We start from the raw sequence: 25,529 nt of genomic DNA on the forward strand, positions 1-25,529 counted from the left end.
AATTTTTTTGTGCATATGTACAGTGATGTTCAATGTGCTGTTTTGTTTAACATGGAGGTATTTTCAACAGAAAATGAAAGTTAACTTCTAATAGTTTTATTTAATGTTAAAGTCCAATGCGGAGATTACTGCTTGAGATATTGCACTTGTACATTTCAATTTGTAAAAAGCAAATGCCTTTCAGTTTTTGATAACTAGCTGACAATATGTACAGTTTCTGAGTTCACAGTGAACTGTTTAGTATGATCATTTGTGTAATTTTCAACATGTAGCACACTTTATCGACTGTAACATGTACATCTTTACAACAAATAAGCACCCTTTATTAAGGATAGGTGTGTTCGAATACAGGACAACATGTTATATCACTTTAGCCTATCTGTAGACTCGAACGACTATCGCTACTACATTCCGCTATCCTAACAAACTGTCATTTTGATTTTTCGCTATCGTTTCCAAGTCTTATCTCCAACTGGTCTCAAATGGCATCCCTGTATAAAGCTTGATTGGTTGAATCATAGACAGTGAAGGGGAACCCCTCCACTGTCTATATGGTTGCATGCATAAGAAGACATTCAAATGTGAGGCACAAATTAGACCAATGGCTGTATTTTAATGTCAAAACTTTGTCATTCTGTAAATGTTATCAAAGGTTTTTCTTAAAGTACTTTGTATTTCGTGTAGGCTGAATTGTTAGACAAGTACAACCACTGACATCAGACCGTGGATGAATGTCGAACCTGTTACAGACAGGGAAAAGTAAGAAAATGAATTGGATTAATAACACTTGGTTAAGTATGTTGGAACAGCAGAGACTTGTATTACACACCATGGTTTGATAACAACGAGTTTTATGGCCTCTTTACATGTACAGGAAATGCTAACTGAACTGGAAATTTGTTTGTGAACATGAACTACTAGTATTATGTGAAGTGGCTATAAAACTGTTATTATCAATTGATGGACTGTAATACAAGCCTCTGTACTTCCAACACGCTGTGCCAAGTATTATTAATTCAGGTGTTTACTTTCCCTGTTTGTAATAGATACCGTTCATCCAAGGTCTGATGTCTGAAGTTGTACCTTAGAAGTATTTCACATACAAGTAAGTTTTAGATGAAAAGTGCATTTCACAAATGTAAATACAATGAAAATCTTCAAAGTGTTAGACTGATCCAAGTGTGACTGATCTGAAGGGATGATTTTGCCAGACACCGGTTGTAAAAATATCACAAAGAATATTTTCTCATTCTGACGAAAAGAGTTGTTAGTACTCTTTTACATAACCACTCCTGACTTACGTATGCACAGGGGAGCCAGGAACCGTGTTACAAACAAACAAACAAACAAACAACATATGCATGGGTAAATGAAATCATTTTAAACTCATGGATAACTATCTATATACATGTATATATGTATATACAGGCCTGTATAATATTGAAATAATATACCATATTTCTATATTCATTTTGTATAGAAACATACAGTATATTTCAAATAGTTTACAGGTCTGTATACACATCTATATAAATAGTTCTGCATGGGTTTAAAATGATTCTATTTACCCATGTTTGTTCGTTTGTTTGTTTGTAACACAGTTCTTGGGCTCCCTGTGACGTATGTAGGAAATAAATTGTAGAGTATAGTACTCACCATGATTAATCTTTTCTGTATTCACATGTATAAAAAAATGTTTGTAACTTATTGTTAGTCTTTATATGGTTTCTCAAAACTACCACTGCAAGATATGTTTGTAGTAGTTTGATGTATAATGATAATCGTGATTTATTTACTGCAGTGCACATGCAGTATAGCTTGCCATGGGGTGGGGATGGGGTGGGTGGGGGAAGAGTTGGCAGGGGGTAACAATCAAAATAATTGCTCCCTAGCCTGATTAAAATTGTAACAATAATTGAAGAGTCTACTATGTTTTGGCAGATTTACCTGTGCCTGTACCAGAAATGTGTTTGTCGTACTTCACTGAACTATTCTGACCATTTCTGACTTTCTCTTTTTTTTCACCTTAAAAAAAAAAACATGGAAGTGGACATTTGGAATATACACATGTTTGCTAAATAATCTTACACAAAAAAATGTAGTAATAACAACTGTAGAACATTTTACTATTTGGAAATCTTCCAGCAATATTCCCTTCTCCACAAAACCTTTCCTCTTTTTTTCCCTTAGTTTTTATCATTTTGTAATTTTCTTTGTCATATTTCCTAAAATTGAATGTATGTCGTCTTTTTTCCCCAAAAAACTTACTTTCCCAAACTACATTCGTTTACCAATTGGGAAGGCAGTGTGTTGCTCTATTTCCAAAAGACAAAATTTCCACATGTACATACACAATATTGAAATTAGACTTAGAATTTTACCTAGAAAGATCATGTGTCATTTTAGATGCATCAAGTTTCTCTGTCATGTAATATTCTTGTATAATTTGTATCCAAATGTTGATGCTAGTAATCAGCTTGCAATACACTTTTACAGGTATTCAAATAGTTTTTTGTGTCCTGTTGTGTTTCTTCACCCCAACCCCTTGCATCGGAATCACCAATTTGTGGTGGAAAATACAAATGCCGACTTCAGACCATGGACGAACGGAACCTGTGATAAGCAGAGAAACTTATTTACTTTCCTTGTTTGTAACAGGTTCCGTTCGTCCATGGTCTGATGTCAGCAGTTGTATAAAATCAAACTTATGTACTTGTGCTGTGCGTGAAAGATTAAGTGAAATTTGTTGATATTTTCCTTAATCTTGGTAGATTCACAATTTGAAGGAAGGTAGTCACCCAATGTATAGACAAAAGTGAACGTAAAGGAGAAGTACAGTAGATGTGAAATATTGTAAATAAACCAAATCTAGCCTTCGATTTTAATCAGATTGGTAGATACAGTGACAACAAAAAATTGACATTCACTCAATCTCGCAGGCTACATTATTTCCTTAAGTATATTTACTTGTCTAACCTGCTGTATGGCCAGAGACTGACACACAGTTTTTATTTCCTGTAGTAACATGTAATCTGACAGCAACTCATTATCGCAAGATCTAAACAGAAATCCCTAGAAACATCAATAACAGCTAGCATCTGATAATTCCCAAAATATCACAGGTATGCCCTAATTTATCACAGTAGAACTATGAATCTGGTGTGTACTCCAGGAAATTAAACCAACAGCTTTTAACCATTGATTGTATATCTCCATAAATGTAAGTATTATATTATGCTCTGTGTAGACAGATATTATGACAGAACCCCCATGCATGACCTGGTGTGAAAACAGCTAATAGTGATGCCCCTGAGGACTGATGAGAGTGTCTACATATTTTGCAGCCATATTTTCATGACTTTAACGACAGGAAAGAAGCACGTGCTTAAAAACAAGTGAATTCATTTGCATATTTTCATAAGGATAGGTTTTGCCATAAGAACTATTTTATCTCATTTGCATAATCAATATTATGATATCGGTTTTATTATTAACTGTATGTCGATGTACACACCATAGGGACACATAGAATACAATGAATATGAATGTGACTAATTTTACTCAGATACAAAGAATACTATTACTATGCTGCCAGTGTATAGTACAAAACAAGCATAGTGTATGGCGCATACGATTATTTGTAGCAACATTATTTGACAGTTTATATCGTTTATGGTGTAAATTCTCAATGCAGGAAACATTACGCATCCCTGTGGTACACAATGGTAGTGGTACATATATAATAAGGAATGTTACTAGGTAGACTATTTGACATAAGTGTAAATAAATATTTGTATATGTTTGTTTTTATGAAAAAGTGGCAAGCCAAAATTTTGAGTTGTGAAATGGTAAAATATGTCATATTACTGAAAACAATGGAACTGTAATAAACGAGTGAAAATTGTTGTCACTCCTCATGACAATGTTTGAAATTACAGCTGAAACAGGGAGTGTTCACAGGAAGACTATAAAAGCCGACCATTTGGCAAGATAAGATTGTTTTCTTTGCTAGGTAAGAGCACTGGGGACCCAGGAACCGTGTGACAAACACAACAAAACAAAACAAAACAAACAAATAAATTATCAAATAAATGACAAATGAACAAGCAAACGAACGACAAGTATAGGGACAAATAAAATAATTAAATAAACGAGCAAATAAACAGATACTCATGGGGGTATACTAGATATGTTTTTTTTCTATACATAGTGTTACGTATGCAAATTGGTTGAATGCGTACGTGCTTATATATAAATATACAGTAGCATAGGGAGCATTACTTTAGTACAAAATATGGCCGCTGTGGTAAAGAAGTCGTTGTCTTGATAGTCTGCGATTGAAGTGAGTGTAGTCCAGATTTTACACTGATTTTTTTGAAAATCGTTGCAAGCTTTGTAAAGAAGTGGATAAGCGCAACACCTCTAGAAGAACTATTATTGGATTAATAGCGATGAGCAGTGAACTGTAACAGTACTCGATCGTTCGAGAACGCACCCTTTTATCCTGTCGTCAACTGAAGCTTTACGGTTTACCCGAGGAAATCAAAACATGGCAGCCGCTGCCGCTGCAACTCCGCAAACGCCCTCGACTGCAGTCTCGTCTACTCTTGCAACCAGCATTGTCAACACTCCTTCGACTGGATTTTTTGTGGCAAGCAAACGTGAAAATCCTTGGCATGCGAAATGTGTACTCGATCAGTTCAAGGCGATGTTTGATTGCCAAGAGCTTACAGACGTGGTCTTGAGAGTTGATGACAAACATTTCCACTGTCACCGTGTAGTGTTGTCGGCATGTAGTCCTTACTTCAAAGCTATGTTCACCAGTGGAATGGAGGAGTGTAAACGTCGTGAAATCACCTTACACGAACTAGACGCTCACTCTGTTCACCAGATTATTAATTATGCATATACCTCGAAGTTAAATCTGGCCATGGAGACAGTACAAAATTTATTTGTTGCGGCTAGTATGCTTCAAGTACAGTTCGTCCAGGAAGCATCTGCACAGTACATGGCAGCTCATGTAGATCTAAGTAACTGTGTGTCACTCTACAGTTTTGCATGTTCATACAACTCATCATGGTTGAAACGTGTGGCTAAAGAACTTATTGATCAGAATTTCCAATCCTTATCGCAAACAGAAGATTTCATGCAGCTGCATGGTTCAGAGTTGGTTGGAATACTAGCTAGCGATAACCTGAACGTGCAGAGAGAGGAGCAAGTGTTTGATGCTGCAAAGAGATGGTTAGAATATGACTCTGTGAGAAGAGTTAAATTCCTGACCGATATAGTTCGACTGGTACGTTTCTCTTTGATGGTTGATTCCACGGTAGTACACAGTCTGCGTCAACATGAACTAGTCAAACAGTCACCGGAATGTGGTCAGTACTTAGCCAGATTAGGGGAAGCTGGACTGCCAAGAAATGTCAAACCTAGACTGGGAATGGGAGAGAGTAGTATGATAGTATGCTTTGGATCCAGCCCCACGCTTGATCCAGAAGAGGTTCACAGAGTACCCTGTTTTAGTATCAAGTCAGATGAAATTTACACCATGGCAGCGCCACCTAGAGGTCTCTGGGACTATGGTGTTGTTGTAACAAAGCTAAATGATGTAGTTGTCGCAGGTGGTTGTCTCGTTGATGATCATTCTGGTAGTGAGGATTCCTTTACATCTCAAGACTTGGGCCTGAGACCACAGCGAGATGTGTACATCTACGAGCATACACATGATCGATGGCATAAACGTGCACCGATGTTAACAGAACGTTTTGACCTTCATTTGGTAGCCACTGATACACATGTGTATGCCATTGGGGGTATGGGGAGAGGAGGACAGCAACTTGATGTGATAGAAGGTTACGACCTGAAAACCAATCAGTGGAAATATGTCACATCAATGCCAGCTGGTTTGAGTCCGCTGTGTGCCGTTGCGTATGGCACATACCTCTTTGTCATACAAGGGGATACATTTCTATCCTTTGACATAGAGACTAGCACCTGGTCAAGTCGGTTACCGAGCGGGGGTTGTCTGTTGGTACCAAGCGCGACTGTTTTCCATGATGAGTTGTATTTCGTAGCGGGGTATAATTTACCACGTAGTGGGATACCAGTACAGGTATACAACCCAAGCGCAAAACGTTGGCACCGAGTCGCATCAATACCAATCCGAAGTGGTGACTTCCTCCATTTCACATGTCGCCCCAAGGTCATGGTCATCGACACCAAGTTGCACGTCCTGGTGAAGCACGAAGATGATGAGGAAGATGATGATGACAACGCAGTGTTTTCACTGTATCAGTATAGTACCGATACTGATAAATGGACATTGAGCCATTCGTTCTCATTCCCGTACAGTATACGAGTTGATGTTCGGTTTGTCGTTGCAGGACTGAACATCAATTACCTGTATCCTGCTGATAGCGATGACAGCGACTCATCAGAAGAATGAGGACTGTACAAAACTCAAACTGCCAGAGATGTAAAGTAGACTGATATTACATTCTAAAAGAGAGAAAGAAATGTTATATTTTGACAGTATATACAATTTACAACCTCAAAATCATTTCTCAAATGTTGGAAAATTTTCTCAGCCAAAGAATCGTGGTGCTAGAGCATCCAAATTATCTGTCACCCTATAACTATGTCAGGCAGCATCAATGGTATAAAACTTGTATTTTGATCAAAACATTTTTTTTCAATATTTTGACTGAAATATGATCAGAAACCATGTGGATTTCTCGCTGAACATGATGCAATCTTTTTAAAATGCAGGTTATATCAGATTGCATTCCTGTAATCCATACTAGTTGTACTCCCCAGTATCATTTGGAATCTAGTGGTCAGAAATATCTTGATTGGAAAAAGATATGTTAGGCGATGGCCACACACAGTGTTCGCTCTATTCAAATAACTAACCATTTGTGACCTGCATGGGGAAGGGACACTTCAAAAATAAAGAGGGAGAAAACAAATTCTCTCTGTGAGTATAACTGTAAAATCCTTTGTGTTCACTGGGTTTTAATTCATTATTTCTGCTCTGTTCTGGTGTATTGACTGAGTTGTAATTTCACACTTTAAGTTATTAGAGGAATTTGAATTTGATGACTTCACTATGTTTGTCAGTGAAAGAAGTGATATTAAATCCCGGTGATAAATCAAAAGGGTTTTACAGTATACACCAACCTTTTCAAAACATTGCGAAGTTGCCATGTGAGTTCACTCCTGAAATGGATAGCACAAATTCAAATCTTGGCCTGTTTGCCATACATGTTGAGTTGTTGACGTAAATCAGGAGATCTCTTTCCTTCAAACCAAGTGAACTGTTTCCTCATTTTCTCTTTGCTGGGAATTTAATTCTGCAATTTTTCAGAATCATTTCAACACATCATTCTATACTCCAATATTCTCGATTGCTAGTTTGAAGCCATGATGGTAGGACAGAATAACAATGAAATATATCCAGTTTTTGAATTCCCCTCACTCACAATAATGTCAAGAATCATAACACTGAAAAAAATAATGATGTAAGGCAAGCTATATTGAAGGGTTATTTGCACGGTTTTTAACACTGAATATCCCAAAATCTCACCACAGTGTTAATGAACATAGCAACATTTTAGAGTTATGTAGGCGGAATTGTCACTCGGTTTATTTTGTTTTTATGGGATTTTAACCATAAAGGGAATTTTCATAGCAGTTGACGTAATTTCAGTTGAGAAGCTGAGTTTTCATTTATTATGATGAAACTACAAATTGTGTGATGAAAAATAATATGAAAAAAATCTATACATATGAAGTGTATATTGTTACTAGTGGAAATCTCGAGCTAAAGATCTTTCTTTTAGAGAAATGTTATGTAATACTGCTGTGTACATTTTACTTTTCTATACTAATGATGTGATGTTTAGCACTTAATTTACATAACAAATGTCATTAACTTAAAACTTGACTACATGTGAAAACATGTAATGTTGTACTATTTAAATTGTGTTTTTGTTTTTTAAAGTGAGTACATTGTTACAGAGAGGGGTAAATCTGACAAACTTTGCATAATTAATGCACGCATAGCACACTTGTGTAACACTGGCTTGATGTGAAGCTATGTGTGGGAAATTGTAGATCGAGTTTATTTTTTATTGAATATCACCTTTTCACAGAGTTTGATTTTCACTCTTTTTTTTTTGCGATGTTTGGATCACACTGACTTAGGAACATGCTAATTAGGAGAACAACTTACAAGAAATAATTTTCCCAAGGGAATTTCATAGTCATTGAAAAAACAAATGCATGAACTTAGTGAAAATTGATTCCAATACTAAAAACGTAGTTCTTCACAATACTTTTAAGACTTGGTAAAAACGCTGTACTACATGTATTAACTAATCAGACTAACTATCCAAGCCATTCTGTGTTTGGAGTACTTATATATGATTTTATCTATATATAAATTGATTTTTTAAACTCACATCCAAAACTTTGGTAAGAAAATAAAAGGCAACATCTTTCTGTTTAAAAAAAAATGAAATCAATGGAGTACATTCCAAGCCACTGCCAACCATGACTGGTACAAAAAAAACAACCCAAAACCCCCAAACAAACAAACCTATTTTAGGCCAAAAAAAGAATTGTTTCTGGTCAGGACATTTTGTCATGATGCGATTTTTTTTTCTTTCAAATTCTCAACAAACCTGTCACTCAATCTACTATTTATGACAGTTACTGTTCTCTTTATTTAGTACTTTAGAGCAAGTGTGTATGTGGGGCAGATGTCATTTGCTTGTTCAAGATTGGCTCTGCAGTTGTTTTCACTGAAGTAGGGCGGGTTACTTTTGTGTTTTCCCCCTGATCTGCAGTTTGTGTTTTAAAAAAAAATAAAAACACTGATGTGAGGGTATTTTAAGTGATGTGCGCACTGACCAGAAACAAATTTCTTTTTTTTTGGTCGTAGCTTTATGTTTTTTTACTTGACTACTAAAATATTTTTTTTTAAAGCTTTAATATTTACTGTTATTGTATTTACTGGTTAACTTTTAAGTTTTATGAAAATATTGGGTGGAGGCTGTCTGTGCATTCCATTTTTTTTATCAAATCATGAAATGTTGTAACTTTATTTATCATCTGACTTAGATATTTGCTGCAAAGAATATTAAGATGAAAAATGTGTTGAAATTTTTAAGAAAATGAATGTACCAAAGAGAGATTTGTTAGCTTATTATATCCTAAGGTTTACTGTAATTTTGACTACTTACAACAGTGGTGACTTGTCAAATTTGTGATTTTTTATCAAATTTATGAGAATTATTTACTAAATGGTGCTGATGTGGTTAGTAAGTAGCACTAAATTTGTCATAGCCAGAAATGTCTTTGATGGGATTGGCTTGACAGAAGACATTAATTGGAAAGTGTTTAGATGCACATAGAGGAACTCAATTGTAGAATTTGAAGTGTACATGTAATTGATGTACTTATTCTGTGGAATAACAGTGAATTCAAAGTCTGTGTTCTGTGAAGCACAGTCAGGGGTCTTTTTTGTGATAGAAAAGCTTCATTGAGTCATTCTGCTTTTCACCTCAATATGTGGCTTTGAGTTGGCAGTGTCACCACCTGACACCTTTGATTTCCGTGTGAAATAACATTAACACACTGTTTACTACCTAGCTGTTGAGAATAGGATTGTATGGTCATTGCATGCAACTTCCTGTCAATCACCAACACTGCACAGATCACAAGGCCATCGTGTCTGAAAGGTATCACATAGAGATACAGAGAAAAAGACCTATTTCAAAAGATGTTCTCAGTGGGTATTATTGTATATTTAGTCCATTTGAAATGATAAATTTCTACCACGCTGAAATGAGCTAGAAATTTTAATCAAGATTGAAATAGATGTACATACATACATACCATAATATGAAAACCAAAAGGTCATTCCAATATGAAAATATTTTATGATGTAATCTCAGGTCGGTGTATGCCATGACACTCCATGTCAATGTTATCATCAGTTTGTGACTACCTGAGACCTATGTGATAATGCACCTGAATTTAGACATTAGAATTTAGTAGTTTGGGTAATTCAACCATGGACATTTTCTTGTATCAGTGCACCAAACTCTCACTCACTGTTTATTATCACTTGTATTAACCTCCATCAAAAAAAAGACAAATAGTTGACACAGTTGGTTGTGCAGACAAGATAAATATATGAAGATTTAGAATTGGTTTCATGAACATCATACAACATGACAAAACTGTTTACGTGAAGTGTGTATTTCAATATATATGAACTGTAGGTTGACTTTGTAGCATCACAAATACAGAACTTGTAAAGTGAAGCTAGACAGTGAAGCTGTAGACCTGAGATGTGCCAAACATAGAAGCATAGACCTTCCACATCTATGGTACAAGTAATCTTCACAAATGGTGGTTATTTTTGTGAATGTACAGTCAGTACCAGTATGTGTGGTTATAGATACCAACACATCACAGTGTTATACATCTTACTAAGTGACTCATAATTGTAAATTTAGAATTCATGTATTTATAGCTGTCATTTTGTAATTATCAATTTTGCACTTTCAAAATATCAGTAATCTGCTGAAATCTAGATGAGTGTGACTGTGTATACTTCAAATCTTGAAATCATTGGAGATCAGGTGATTATATGTTCCATAGTTTTAGATATTGTAAAAAAAATTATAATTCAGCCATGCCAACACATTCTGAAGGATAATATTAGGACTACCAGTAAACCTTGTTATTTTTCGCTGGTATGTGTTGGTTTGTTATATAGTCATAACTGTATGCATGTACGGTAATGTACCTGTGTTGACAACAAATAGTCAAAGAGTACAACCAGTAGAACTGAACTGTTGAACACATAAACAAACATTGAACTGTAGTGTGTATCACTGTAGTTTTAATCATTGTCTGTGTCAATCCTCGTCACCTGAAATAGAATTTTACTACCTAGGCAGATCATAAAAATAGCGATCATCAAATTTCTTGGATGACACTATGACTTCGGCATGCATCATACACTCTACATTCATTACTGTATGAGAATAAGTCAACCTTCTTGTTCTATTTTGATCCTCTATCATGAAGTAAAAGACTGTTACAGGTACCAAGAATTTACAAGTGTATTTACTTCATGAACACGTCAAGACAAAACAGTAAAAAAAAAGATTCTAGGTAATATTCTAAATTTCTTAGTGAGTAATGTTGTATGACACTAAAGCTAGGATACATTTATACACACATTTTGAACAGAGAAGTGAAGTTGGTTAGAAACAGTTATAACAGTTCATGTTGATGGATGTTAACACTCACATAGTTAATGTTCCATATCAGAATTTGAAATAATGAGAGAGAACAACAGTCAAATTAAGTTTAGTCATTAAAGGAAAACTGATGAAAGGTAAATAAAAGGTTGATAACGATCTGGTACTGAACTTATTATTGTCACTAATTTCCTGTGTCACTGCACTGAAAACATTTACTGTAAATATCCATTCCTAACGCATTGCCAAATTTCTTTTCTTTCTTCTGCCATCGTTTTCTTTTACAGTTTCATTATATTTAACACAGACGAAATGTCTTTTTACGCAGCAATGTTTTCGTATGTCATGTAATTTGCATATACTAGATGAAAGTTTTAATTCTTATAGCCAAGTATGTACCTCCCTGTCATAACCCAGCTTATTAGAGTGGTCATATGGATGGGAATTTGGTATTTATTTTGGATTTAATTACAAACAAGTTTACTATATTTTTCTACTTGAAAAGGCAATGTTAAATAGTATATATCAAGTCCTTGTTTGTAACTCAACAATAAATCACAAAAATTGCGTAAAAAGTTTGTTGTATGTTCAGTAATAACTTCTTTTTTTTTTTTTTACTTCACATTTTTAGCTTCTTGCAATTATTTAGTCACAAACACGGAGTTGGTATATGTTATTTAATATTATTATGTCCAGTAGAAAATCATAATGAAGCTGTTTTCTTTATTTATAAAAAAAAATGAATTCCCATATCCATATGGTCACTTTAATGTTACTCTGTTAGAATACTCACCATACATATGTACAGTTTTGCACCTTTTTAAAAAAAAAAATCATGTTTTCTGTACCAGTTTTAGCTCAAATTATCAGGGTTGTCATGACAGCATTCCATTGTGAAATCTAACGTGAAATGTAAAGTAATTTTTAAAAAGCAATATACTAAATGTTATACAGATCATCTATTGTACAGTGCTCTGTTCTCTATGTGGACTATTTGAATTATTGGATGAGAAAAATAAATCAGTTAGAGAAATAAAAACTTACAGGAAGGAATCTGATGTGTATGTATTGTAGTGGAATAGGACTGGCACCCCCGGGAGTACGTCCTCTAACCGGGGGCGCCACTGTCAACAGCGCCACCGGAGCAGCCGAGACCAGTGTGAGAGAAGACTTCTGATGATTAAGACGGACTATATTTACAGCGTATATTATCATTATACTACTACTACTACTACTACTACTACTACTACTACTACTACTCTTCGTGGATAACCAATACCGTACATTCAGGGTAAGCTGGTTCTCTACATTGGCGTAGTCGGCAATAGAATTTGTGTGTGGCAATTCTTTTTTGTGTGTTCTACTTTTTTCGATTTTGCGGTGCCACGCAAGTTCCCGTCAGCCGACAACTTTGTAATAACTTAGTTATTCAATAATTGTACCACGTTCGATAACGTGATTCAATAATTTTTGCAACCAATTGTAACACGTCCTTATACGTGCAATTTCAATTTTTTTTGTAGTTGTCATTTTCACGAACTCAACGTGTTTATTTCAACTGTACACTCGCAAGTATTTTGTATTTTCGAATTACTTACATCTGTGCGACATTATAGTTCAAATCAAGTACTTGCAAGTTTAGTAACATCGATATCGCACAGACCTAAACCTGAACTAACACGCAATCTACTACGTGTAGCTCAGCGTTTTATATTAATTTTTGAAAGAAACAGAATTTGTAAACCGAACTCACACTGTTACGGTACTTTCAAAACCCAACATCTCATAACTGTGAAACTGCATAACAATAGGAAGATCTGTCACCTTTTAGACGTCGTTAATTATTCAAGTAAAGGTGTTAATTTCCATCTATTGAAAGTGTCACCTGACCTGTACGAACGGATATTTACAAGCATATGTTCGTTTGTTATATCCGAGGTGTCACGAATAATCTACCGATCTATCGTTACGGTAGTATTAGTAAACATTATTACGTGCATAGCACCCGCCCACTCAAACTCCGTACAGGCTCGAACTTTAATTTTTTTTGGGTTTTAGATATAGCTTCACTAAACACTATTATTTTAGTTGGAGCATATTTACAGTCCCATTTGATTACACTTTAAGTATATACAACACTATCCAGTTATCTGTTTCAAAACTCATTGTAGTTTTAAACAGTATTATTATTTCAATATAAATAAGGCTTCCAACAATTGTAATACCCTTTCTACCGACCAAACACGGTTTAGGGGATACAATTACACACAATTAAAACTTTTTGAGTCAATATTATAACAGATCTAAACTCCAGTTCCAATAGGGTTGCAGTTTAACGTCATTAGTCAATATGGATGCAATAGATATACAGAACTGTACTAAAGAGGAGTTAATGACTATAAAAGGAATAGGCCCTGCATCAGCTAAGTCAATAATTGATCTCCGTGAGAGGCACAAGTACCTAACTCAAGAATTAATAACATCGATTTTGCATTCTAAGCCGACTCAGGAATTTTGGGACAAAGTTAGGTTTACACCAAATCCAGTCACTACTCCCGACCATACCCCTGTAGGTCCTACTGACATAGAGGAGGGAGGGGGAGCTAGTGGTGGTAGTCCCACTAGCACTGATACCACACCACAGCAAGACCACTTCAATGCAAGGATGGGAGAAGTTATTGATCAAGCTGCTGCCAACTCAGTCTATGGGGGTGCAAGACCAAAAGCAAACAAAGGGAAGTCACCACCATCCCAGGACGCACCACCAGCTGAGCCTCCGGCACCACAAACACCAGTCGTCCACCAGAAACCACCATCTGGGCCTCATCTGCAAATGACTGGCCAACCGATGCCACCACCAGGGCCTCAACCACCGCCAATGGGGTACTACCCACCCTCGTGGGGGTATCAAGTACCACCAACTGGTCCATCACAATCTGCATATCGCCAGTCACCACCAGCTGCAAACATACCAGCAACACAACCAGGCTACCAGGCACCGTCCATGGGGTACTACCAACCAGCTGGATACCAACAGCCACCACCAGCCAGCTATACAATGGGGCAGCCAGGGTACCAACCACCTATCATGGGGTACTACCCACCGGCAATGCCTTATCTGGCATACTACCAGCAGCCAACATCATACCAATACCCACCATACCCCATGGTACCACCATACTACCAGCCTAATCCCATGCAATCGTATGGACCACCACCAGTCTCACAGCCTCCAGTGTCATCAACTATGGGCCAACAACCAGACCACCTAGTGTTGCCAGGTGCACCTCAGTTAAAGCAGGAACAACCAATGCCTGCAGCACACCCACCAGCGCCAACACCACATGTACAAGGGCCATCTCCCCATGTAGGAGTGAGCAGTACCACCACCACTCCTCCAACACCGACAAGTCAGCGACACACCTGGGATCAGGGGGCCAGTGCTTCAGATAGAAGGGGATACGGCCAACCACCACGTCATCCCTATGTCCCCAAGAACTTGATCTACTCAGGAGACAGCACATGGCGGAGTTTCATAACCCGATACGACCAGTATGCACACTCCAATCAGTGGACAATCCAGGAAACAAGAGATAACATGTGTTGGTTCCTAGATGGCAAAGCTATAGACTACTACACTTTAATCCGAGATCGACATCAAGACATTGAATACCACAACCTAGTCAGGCAACTGGAACGCCGTTTTGATTTTCAAGAACTGCCAGAAACAGCCCTGGTTGAATTCTATCAAGCAAAACAGTGGTCTGACGAGACACTCCGTGACTGGGCAGACAGACTTCTAACACTGGCAACACATGGTTTTGATAATTTCAATGATAAGCATATGAATGGACAGGCCGTGCTACGATTCTGTCAAGGCTGCTTGGATAAGGAGGCCGGACAATATGCGGCTAACCAACGACCAGCCACAATAGACAGTGCCATTGATAAAATCAGATGGTTTAAGCACAATAACCAGGCAATCTTTGGCAAGTCCCCGCGCTCACGGGAGATTCGCCAAGTCATTACAGATGTTGACGACAGTGACGACCACAGCCAACCATGGGTACGAGCGGCCACCCGTTTCCAATCAAATAGAGCACCGCCAACATCTCCTGTAACAGGCCACAGGTATCCACACAACTCTCCTATACAGAAAAAATCTCTGGAGGATGAGGTTTCGAACCTGAAGGGCCAATTACAAACAGTACAGTCTGCCCTTGATGGAATTATCTCACAGATGAAGACAATAACAACTTGTCTAGAGAACCCACGAAGGTCCAGGAGCCGGTCACCATCACCAAACCGGAACTGTTACCAGTGTGGTAGGCCCGGACACTTCAGGAGGGACTGCCCACAGTTCGACCCCAAAACCAACAGAGTGACCTTTGCACCAGATTTAAACGAGCAGGGGTCGGAGACAGAGGCCTAACACCGACCCCCAATCCCACAGGCCTCAGCAACCGGACAGATAACCTGGACACCGACAAATTGGACCAAACCCTACTAGAAAAGCAAGGTACCACACCGCCCCTTTACGGTGATGTTACATGCTCGTCAGAAAAACCTTCTGCGACGAACGCAACTGCAAACACCGAGCAGGAAGAAGTCACTATATACCAACTCAAGTCATCTTCCATGTGCACTGTGCCTATTAGAAGATCTTGGTAGAATAGGGAGGGAGAAGGAAGACTACATCCGATACAAAATTAGGAGGGGAGAGAACACCCACCCAAAAGAGATCTGCCTCCTCATAACGTATATATCAATCGCCCACATACAAGAGCTGCTGTTAGACCAGTACCACTTGGCGTTGAAGAGACAAAGATATTGGTGGATAGACGTGGCACATGAATACATCCCATTAATCATGGATGTTGACACCTGGCGTCTAAGTAAATTGCCGCATCTGGATCCCCATAGATACCAGCAAAGAGGAAAAGCCAGGAGGCCACCCCCTCTTCAACCAGAACAGCCAATGTCACTGATGAAGGACTGGTAGTTGACGTCCGCACCAAAACGGACTCAACTCTGGTAACGATACTATCAAATGCCAGCAGCAACCAAGGTAACTCTTCAACCAGAACAGCAAACATCACTGACAAGGGACTGGTGGTTGATGTCCGCCCTAAAACGGACCTAGCCCCAGTAACTATCAGACCTAGTACCAGTGGCAGCCAACCAAAGAAAAGGAGACTGGAGTCCACAGAAACCCGTGAACCGGGAAGTGGAAAGTCCAGCAAAGGCGATGACACCAGACCACCACTGAGCTGTCTACCCACCAGACAAGTCACCATGGTAATAGCTGGACCAGGAAACTGAAGCTCCATTGCTTCAGCAAGCACATCCCAGAACAACTATGGGAGAAGGCCACCCTGGGAGAGACCCTGGAAGGCAAAGGGTTTAAACCAATTTACCATCTGCTTTGCCAGCTAATCACAGACTTGTGGCAGTTTGTTCGCAACAACTTAACGGGAAAAATCCCGCAAAGCACCAAACTGTCCCCAGAGTACAGCATCCTGTTTACAAAGGTGACAAGACGAATGGGGTGGTTCGTACCAGACCAATACTCCCTGGATCCCCCTAACTCACCAGCTACTCTTCTCCACTGGCGAATACTGGTAGCCATCTTGGGTGAACTGAGTCCGCAACAACGGACTCAGTTTAAGAATATGGATCCCAAGTAGGGGAGTTCACTTGTAGTCCCGCACTCACGGGGCTAACTGGGGGAGGGGCACTGAACCGCAAATTCATCAGCAAAGTGTTTACTGGGAGTTGACATCCCGCACCAAAGGGGGATCAACTTCAAGGAACACTCACTTCAGTATAAATGCCATCCATCAACACACTGGCTCACCCATAGGGCAAGGATACATCAACCAAAGTCAACAACAAGTTAAAATTGCCCAAGTTACCGTGCGCACGGTTGGCAGTTTGAACGTAGAATGATTGGCCCTACTCCAGTCCAGCTGTATTAAATCACTGGTGACACTACAGTCCTCTTAAGGTGGGGAGGAGTGTAGTGGAATAGGACTGGCACCCCCGGGAGTACGTCCTCTAACCGGGGGCGCCACTGTCAACAGCGCCACCGGAGCAGCCGAGACCAGTGTGAGAGAAGACTTCTCAACCACCGCCAATGGGGTACTACCCACCCTCGTGGGGGTATCAAGTACCACCAACTGGTCCATCACAATCTGCATATCGCCAGTCACCACCAGCTGCAAACATACCAGCAACACAACCAGGCTACCAGGCACCGTCCATGGGGTACTACCAACCAGCTGGATACCAACAGCCACCACCAGCCAGCTATACAATGGGGCAGCCAGGGTACCAACCACCTATCATGGGGTACTACCCACCGGCAATGCCTTATCTGGCATACTACCAGCAGCCAACATCATACCAATACCCACCATACCCCATGGTACCACCATACTACCAGCCTAATCCCATGCAATCGTATGGACCACCACCAGTCTCACAGCCTCCAGTGTCATCAACTATGGGCCAACAACCAGACCACCTAGTGTTGCCAGGTGCACCTCAGTTAAAGCAGGAACAACCAATGCCTGCAGCACACCCACCAGCGCCAACACCACATGTACAAGGGCCATCTCCCCATGTAGGAGTGAGCAGTACCACCACCACTCCTCCAACACCGACAAGTCAGCGACACACCTGGGATCAGGGGGCCAGTGCTTCAGATAGAAGGGGATACGGCCAACCACCACGTCATCCCTATGTCCCCAAGAACTTGATCTACTCAGGAGACAGCACATGGCGGAGTTTCATAACCCGATACGACCAGTATGCACACTCCAATCAGTGGACAATCCAGGAAACAAGAGATAACATGTGTTGGTTCCTAGATGGCAAAGCTATAGACTACTACACTTTAATCCGAGATCGACATCAAGACATTGAATACCACAACCTAGTCAGGCAACTGGAACGCCGTTTTGATTTTCAAGAACTGCCAGAAACAGCCCTGGTTGAATTCTATCAAGCAAAACAGTGGTCTGACGAGACACTCCGTGACTGGGCAGACAGACTTCTAACACTGGCAACACATGGTTTTGATAATTTCAATGATAAGCATATGAATGGACAGGCCGTGCTACGATTCTGTCAAGGCTGCTTGGATAAGGAGGCCGGACAATATGCGGCTAACCAACGACCAGCCACAATAGACAGTGCCATTGATAAAATCAGATGGTTTAAGCACAATAACCAGGCAATCTTTGGCAAGTCCCCGCGCTCACGGGAGATTCGCCAAGTCATTACAGATGTTGACGACAGTGACGACCACAGCCAACCATGGGTACGAGCGGCCACCCGTTTCCAATCAAATAGAGCACCGCCAACATCTCCTGTAACAGGCCACAGGTATCCACACAACTCTCCTATACAGAAAAAATCTCTGGAGGATGAGGTTTCGAACCTGAAGGGCCAATTACAAACAGTACAGTCTGCCCTTGATGGAATTATCTCACAGATGAAGACAATAACAACTTGTCTAGAGAACCCACGAAGGTCCAGGAGCCGGTCACCATCACCAAACCGGAACTGTTACCAGTGTGGTAGGCCCGGACACTTCAGGAGGGACTGCCCACAGTTCGACCCCAAAACCAACAGAGTGACCTTTGCACCAGATTTAAACGAGCAGGGGTCGGAGACAGAGGCCTAACACCGACCCCCAATCCCACAGGCCTCAGCAACCGGACAGATAACCTGGACACCGACAAATTGGACCAAACCCTACTAGAAAAGCAAGGTACCACACCGCCCCTTTACGGTGATGTTACATGCTCGTCAGAAAAACCTTCTGCGACGAACGCAACTGCAAACACCGAGCAGGAAGAAGTCACTATATACCAACTCAAGTCATCTTCCATGTGCACTGTGCCTATTAGAAGATCTTGGTAGAATAGGGAGGGAGAAGGAAGACTACATCCGATACAAAATTAGGAGGGGAGAGAACACCCACCCAAAAGAGATCTGCCTCCTCATAACGTATATATCAATCGCCCACATACAAGAGCTGCTGTTAGACCAGTACCACTTGGCGTTGAAGAGACAAAGATATTGGTGGATAGACGTGGCACATGAATACATCCCATTAATCATGGATGTTGACACCTGGCGTCTAAGTAAATTGCCGCATCTGGATCCCCATAGATACCAGCAAAGAGGAAAAGCCAGGAGGCCACCCCCTCTTCAACCAGAACAGCCAATGTCACTGATGAAGGACTGGTAGTTGACGTCCGCACCAAAACGGACTCAACTCTGGTAACGATACTATCAAATGCCAGCAGCAACCAAGGTAACTCTTCAACCAGAACAGCAAACATCACTGACAAGGGACTGGTGGTTGATGTCCGCCCTAAAACGGACCTAGCCCCAGTAACTATCAGACCTAGTACCAGTGGCAGCCAACCAAAGAAAAGGAGACTGGAGTCCACAGAAACCCGTGAACCGGGAAGTGGAAAGTCCAGCAAAGGCGATGACACCAGACCACCACTGAGCTGTCTACCCACCAGACAAGTCACCATGGTAATAGCTGGACCAGGAAACTGAAGCTCCATTGCTTCAGCAAGCACATCCCAGAACAACTATGGGAGAAGGCCACCCTGGGAGAGACCCTGGAAGGCAAAGGGTTTAAACCAATTTACCATCTGCTTTGCCAGCTAATCACAGACTTGTGGCAGTTTGTTCGCAACAACTTAACGGGAAAAATCCCGCAAAGCACCAAACTGTCCCCAGAGTACAGCATCCTGTTTACAAAGGTGACAAGACGAATGGGGTGGTTCGTACCAGACCAATACTCCCTGGATCCCCCTAACTCACCAGCTACTCTTCTCCACTGGCGAATACTGGTAGCCATCTTGGGTGAACTGAGTCCGCAACAACGGACTCAGTTTAAGAATATGGATCCCAAGTAGGGGAGTTCACTTGTAGTCCCGCACTCACGGGGCTAACTGGGGGAGGGGCACTGAACCGCAAATTCATCAGCAAAGTGTTTACTGGGAGTTGACATCCCGCACCAAAGGGGGATCAACTTCAAGGAACACTCACTTCAGTATAAATGCCATCCATCAACACACTGGCTCACCCATAGGGCAAGGATACATCAACCAAAGTCAACAACAAGTTAAAATTGCCCAAGTTACCGTGCGCACGGTTGGCAGTTTGAACGTAGAATGATTGGCCCTACTCCAGTCCAGCTGTATTAAATCACTGGTGACACTACAGTCCTCTTAAGGTGGGGAGGAGTGTAGTGGAATAGGACTGGCACCCCCGGGAGTACGTCCTCTAACCGGGGGCGCCACTGTCAACAGCGCCACCGGAGCAGCCGAGACCAGTGTGAGAGAAGACTTCTGATGATTAAGACGGACTATATTTACAGCGTATATTATCATTATACTACTACTACTACTACTACTACTACTACTACTACTACTACTCTTCGTGGATAACCAATACCGTACATTCAGGGTAAGCTGGTTCTCTACAGTATTGTTTTATTTTTGAATTTTACACGTAAAATATTCGTCTAAGAGCATGTAAAGAAAGGATCATTACTATAAGATTGTGTATTGTTATGTAAATGAGCATAGCATGTAATAAATAGTGATATTTTTAGCAATTATCACCAAAAGTTGTTCACTATTGTACAGTACTGTGTGATTGCTTGAAGAAGAAACACTCCCAACTGAATAACAAGATTAGAACTTCACAAACAATATTCAGTGAACACTTTGTTTACCTCATCTATCATAATAGCCAACAGCATGTTAAAACATACATTCAAATATAATACTAATATTTTTCATTGATAACCTTTTCCAAGCATACTGTGTGAAAAGTTTTTTCTAGCAACTTTTATTCATGATTTGATTCCTGGCTACGTGACAACAAAACAGCGCCACCTAGCGGTATGCACTATTGGGGGCGCACTTCTCCGACCCCGGCTGCGACAAATCCAACATGGCGATGATTCGTACGGCCGTACGTGCTCTCCGATGCAGTTGCTCGGCTTCTCTCACAGTAAGACCGGTTGTTTCAAGATCAATATTACCATCACTACAAAAATGCACCAGGCTGTCGGAAGATAGACGAGATTTTTCATCTTTGCAAGCCACTTACAGGGTAAGAAACACGTAAATGTAGACTGTCGGCCATGTTGAACTTGAAATCAAGAAGCATGGGAAATAGGATAACGTTTTGTAATAGTTTACAGATATCCTTTTCAAATCTCGAAAATTAAAGTGTTTTGTTAATTCTAGTCCACACATCACAGCCAATTTTTCCCTTTCAAAGTTACAGAAGCACGAAATGATAGCGCGAAGTAAACTTCAATTCAAGAGTGTCATGGAGACATTCAAGGGGTCATGACACCGGTCTATGCATTTGTGCAATTTATAATGTCTGGATTAAAACTGCATACATTGTTTGCTCTATCAATGCCAGAGTCTTTTATTTGCTTATCTCTGGTGATTCCACTATACTATTGAATACGTTTATGGTACATTTAGAAAGAATTGCAGTCAAAGAAATAATTCAATATTTTATCCGTGAGTAGTAAAATGGTGACACTACCATTCCTGCGATGATTCTCACCTTTGAACACTTTTTCCATCACACAGGCCCTTTTGAGAAGTTCTTTTCTATAAACCTATCAAATGTATGATGTTGATATACAACATTATATTACAAGGTAACATTGGAACCAATATACATATCGGTATTGATTAATATAAATAGACACTTAGTATATGCAAGATTAAAAATGTGAATTCAATTTATTTTTTGTGGCCAGCTTCCAGTGGTGAATCCTGTGAGTGTAGGAGGTGTCAGATATTATGCTGAATTACCAGACTTGACATTTGGCCAAGTCAAAGAACGTGTGCTTTATGTCCTTAAACTTTATGACAAAATTAATCCAGATAAGGTAAGCTTACAAGTTACAAGTTGTAACCGAGTGTTTTTAGCATAATGGCAAAAAGTGTGTTCCAAGTTTCATGGCTTACTCACATAACTTGATCTAAAATTCTAGATTACTAAAGAACAGGAGTCCCCCATTCTGAATGTGTGCTATTTTTGCATAGTATGCAGTAATGACATGAATAGTAATACAAACAAATGAAGGCATAATTTCAGGTAGTAATCAATTTATGATATGCCGATACACAGGAATTCAAAGACAATCCAGTACAATGTATATGAAAAATAAAAGGGTAGTCGGTTTTTTACTACTTCATCTTCTAAGATTGACAATAACATACAGAAAGTCTACTTTAGGGACGGTCGCTCAATGTCGCACAAGCTAATAAACGAACATTCATTTAGGACATCTCCCCCCCCCCCCCCCCAACAAATGTTCACAAGTGCAACATCACACATTTATATATGATGTAATCCATGATGCAAAATGTAGTAGTCACACCACTATGATCAATACAATATAAAAACATGGTAAACATAAATTTCCAATCTTATGAACCTGTTTACTGAGATGATGGGAAACACATCAAAATACTACCGGAAACCCAGCACTGTAGGTTACATTAGAAGTAAATTCTTATCAACTTATCAACATCTCAGTATAAAATACAGAAGCTGTTATCATTGAAGGTGTGAAATTTTCCAAAATTTGGTTAGAGGTGCAAAAAAGAAGTTCAGCAATGGCATTGAAGTCAGTAACCCCCCCCCCCCCCATTGAGCTTGTGTGACATTGTGTGATTGTCCTTTACATTGTCAACATGCTTTGATGTAAAGTTTAAAATAATCAATTTCTCCATCACATGTTAGGGAAACTCTTCATAGTTATTTGTGAGTATTGGCTTATAGGTGTAGTATTAATTTGACCTATGTGACCTGTGGGATGGTCCACTCATAGAGAGGGGTTACTAACATGGCAAGGAGGATAAAAAACACACTAACGCCAGAAGTGTGGATTTATTGTATTTTGTAATAACAATTCAACGGTATTTGAACAGATTGCATGACATTGATGGAACATATTTTGATAAAACATTCTCTTGTCATTCAACAGTTGAGTGTAAGCAGCCATTTTCTCAATGAGTTGGGACTTGATAGTCTGGACCAAGTTGAAGTCATTATGGCAATGGAAGATGAGTTTGGTAAGTGTGTTTTGGTAGCCACAGAGTTCAGTTGACAAACTACTTCGCCTCTCTGTAGAACCTGAGGATGTGCAAAATATCAAAAACTCAAAGTTAATTAGACATTGGAACTTTGTTGATGAAATTCCTTTATATCATTTTATCAAGTCAGAGTAAAGACATACCAGACTCTCGGGCAGAAAAGTTATTGGCACTTACCTTGTTCTTGTTTCATTGCAGCTCTAGAAATACCAGACTCTCATGCAGAAAAATTAATGACACCCAAAGATGTAATTGACTATGTTGCTGACAGATTGAATGTCTTTGAATAGAGATCTTGGTATGTGAAAAGTAAGTAACAACTAACACATGTAGGATATAGTCTGTGTATCTGATAATACAATCTAGGAAGACAGTTAACATGGGTAGAACACACTTTACTTTAAGTTGATAAAAGTTTACTAGTTAAAGAACATATATACTTGTCATGTACCGTAGATTTTGATTATACAGTGTTCTACCTACTATTGAAAAAGGGCAGTGCTAACACCAGTCTTGCCACCCAGGCCATCATGCTTGGCAGATTTCTGCCATACTCCAAAAGTGTTCTACCATCCTCGAGCGGGTAATCTTTGAGTGACAATTATTATAATTATAATATCACATGAAGAGAAATGGTTGATCCCAATGTCCATGTGTGCATGTACTTCTCAGAGTATGGATCAACATTGAAGACATGCATATTATATACTGAAAATTATGCAAATTATTATGCAAATTTTCATATTATTGGCATGTTAATCCTGTAAATTAGCTGCTATCCATGCAATCTTTGCCGGGGAGAACACTGATACATAGTGTATAAATTGTCATAGAAGTCTTGTATATCCCAATCTGATTAAAATCTGATGTGATGAAAATGTCGTTTGTTTTGTTCCGGGTGATCGCCACCTAAAGGAAAATGATGGAAATGGAAATAGAGGTAAATAAAGACACCTAGCTGCTTTCACCACATCAGATTTTAATCAGATTGTGTATATCCCCCAAAATTTAACAATAAAGGAAAGACAGTTTGAAGTTGTATTTGTATTGAAAGTAATGTACTAACTTTATTTGAAATAGTTAAACATGATTTACTTTCTTTTTTTCATTTTGTTTTAACAGATTAAGTGTGTACATTATACTGGGTGTTACGTTGACGATGATCTAGAGCAGTGCATGGTGGGAACTCCTTGCAAAATGTTGATGTTACCATGGAAATAGTCTACATAAATGCTACATGTTCCAAGGCATCCTGTAATTTTCTGTCTACAATTTCAGAATTTTTTGTTTTTCAGAAAGCGATTTCTAGTTTCTGGTGACCATATAATGTTATTCTTTTCAAGGACTGTATACTATCAACATTGCTACATTTGCACTTGCCAAGTGATTTGTAACATTCACAGAAAATAGAGCATTTCAAAATTATAATCAAATTATTGTCAGTTAGAGCACCATTTCATCACGTTTTGCTTCAATTTTACATCTAGTTGTGCTGACTCACTAGTACAGTCGTTCGTAAAATACAAACCTAATGCTATATCAGACAGACATTGAAATTGAATGTCACAGGAGTTGACTACAACCAGTTTGTATTAATTCTAAAAAAGTGAGGAACCATTTTGCTGTTGGGCATTGGTATGTGTGTTACCTTATGAAGTGGTATCATTGTACAAAGACCGTATATCGCCAAGTTTGACAAGAGCATAACATATGATCAAACACTCATAGGAGATCACCATATATGGTCAGACCCACCATAGAGGTAATGCCATATATGGTCAAACCCACCATAGAGGTAATGCCATATATGGTTACACCCACCATAGAGGTAATGCCATATATGGTCAGAGCCACCAGAGAGGTAATGCCATATATGGTCAGATTCACTAGTGAGGTAATGCCATATATGGTCAAACTTGCAAAAAGATATACTTTGAAATACAAGAAAGTATACTTCATCAGTTGAAATGAAATGATGCTCTAAATTTTCAATATCAATTTTATGATTCCATCAATGGTCCAATTGTCACTAGCTATCATAATATCGTACCAAGGAGTGTCTGCGTTGTCAAACTTTTCAATT

General features: G+C 39.4%; 2 protein-coding genes across 2 annotated transcripts; both read left to right on the top strand.

Moving 5' to 3' along the window:
- Nucleotides 1-4,302: 4,302 nt before the first annotated feature.
- On the top strand, nucleotides 4,303-11,928 carry LOC144435180 (kelch repeat and BTB domain-containing protein 8-like). The gene has a single exon (XM_078123751.1). The coding sequence runs from the start codon at nucleotides 4,550-4,552 to the stop codon at nucleotides 6,443-6,445; it is 1,896 nt and encodes a 631-aa protein (XP_077979877.1). The 5' UTR covers nucleotides 4,303-4,549; the 3' UTR covers nucleotides 6,446-11,928.
- A 9,255-nt stretch (nucleotides 11,929-21,183) lies between these two features.
- Nucleotides 21,184-25,529, top strand: LOC144435605 (acyl carrier protein-like). The gene is made up of 5 exons (XM_078124196.1): nucleotides 21,184-21,431; nucleotides 22,102-22,233; nucleotides 23,338-23,425; nucleotides 23,645-23,755; nucleotides 24,569-25,529. The coding sequence occupies exons 1-4, from the start codon at nucleotides 21,270-21,272 to the stop codon at nucleotides 23,734-23,736; spliced, it is 474 nt and encodes a 157-aa protein (XP_077980322.1). The 5' UTR covers nucleotides 21,184-21,269; the 3' UTR covers nucleotides 23,737-23,755; nucleotides 24,569-25,529.

Source organism: Glandiceps talaboti, chromosome 5 (genome assembly GCF_964340395.1).
Source record: "Glandiceps talaboti chromosome 5, keGlaTala1.1, whole genome shotgun sequence".
Taxonomy (NCBI): Eukaryota; Metazoa; Hemichordata; class Enteropneusta; family Spengelidae; genus Glandiceps; species Glandiceps talaboti.

Coding starts and splice junctions, on each gene's coding strand:
- LOC144435605 (XM_078124196.1), top strand. CDS start 21,270: ATGGCGATGATTCGTACGGCCGTACGTGCTCTCCGATGCAGTTGCTCG. Junction 22,234..23,337: donor ACAAAATTAATCCAGATAAG/GTAAGCTTACAA, acceptor GTCATTCAACAG/TTGAGTGTAAGCAGCCATTT. Junction 23,426..23,644: donor GGCAATGGAAGATGAGTTTG/GTAAGTGTGTTT, acceptor GTTTCATTGCAG/CTCTAGAAATACCAGACTCT.
- LOC144435180 (XM_078123751.1), top strand. CDS start 4,550: ATGGCAGCCGCTGCCGCTGCAACTCCGCAAACGCCCTCGACTGCAGTC.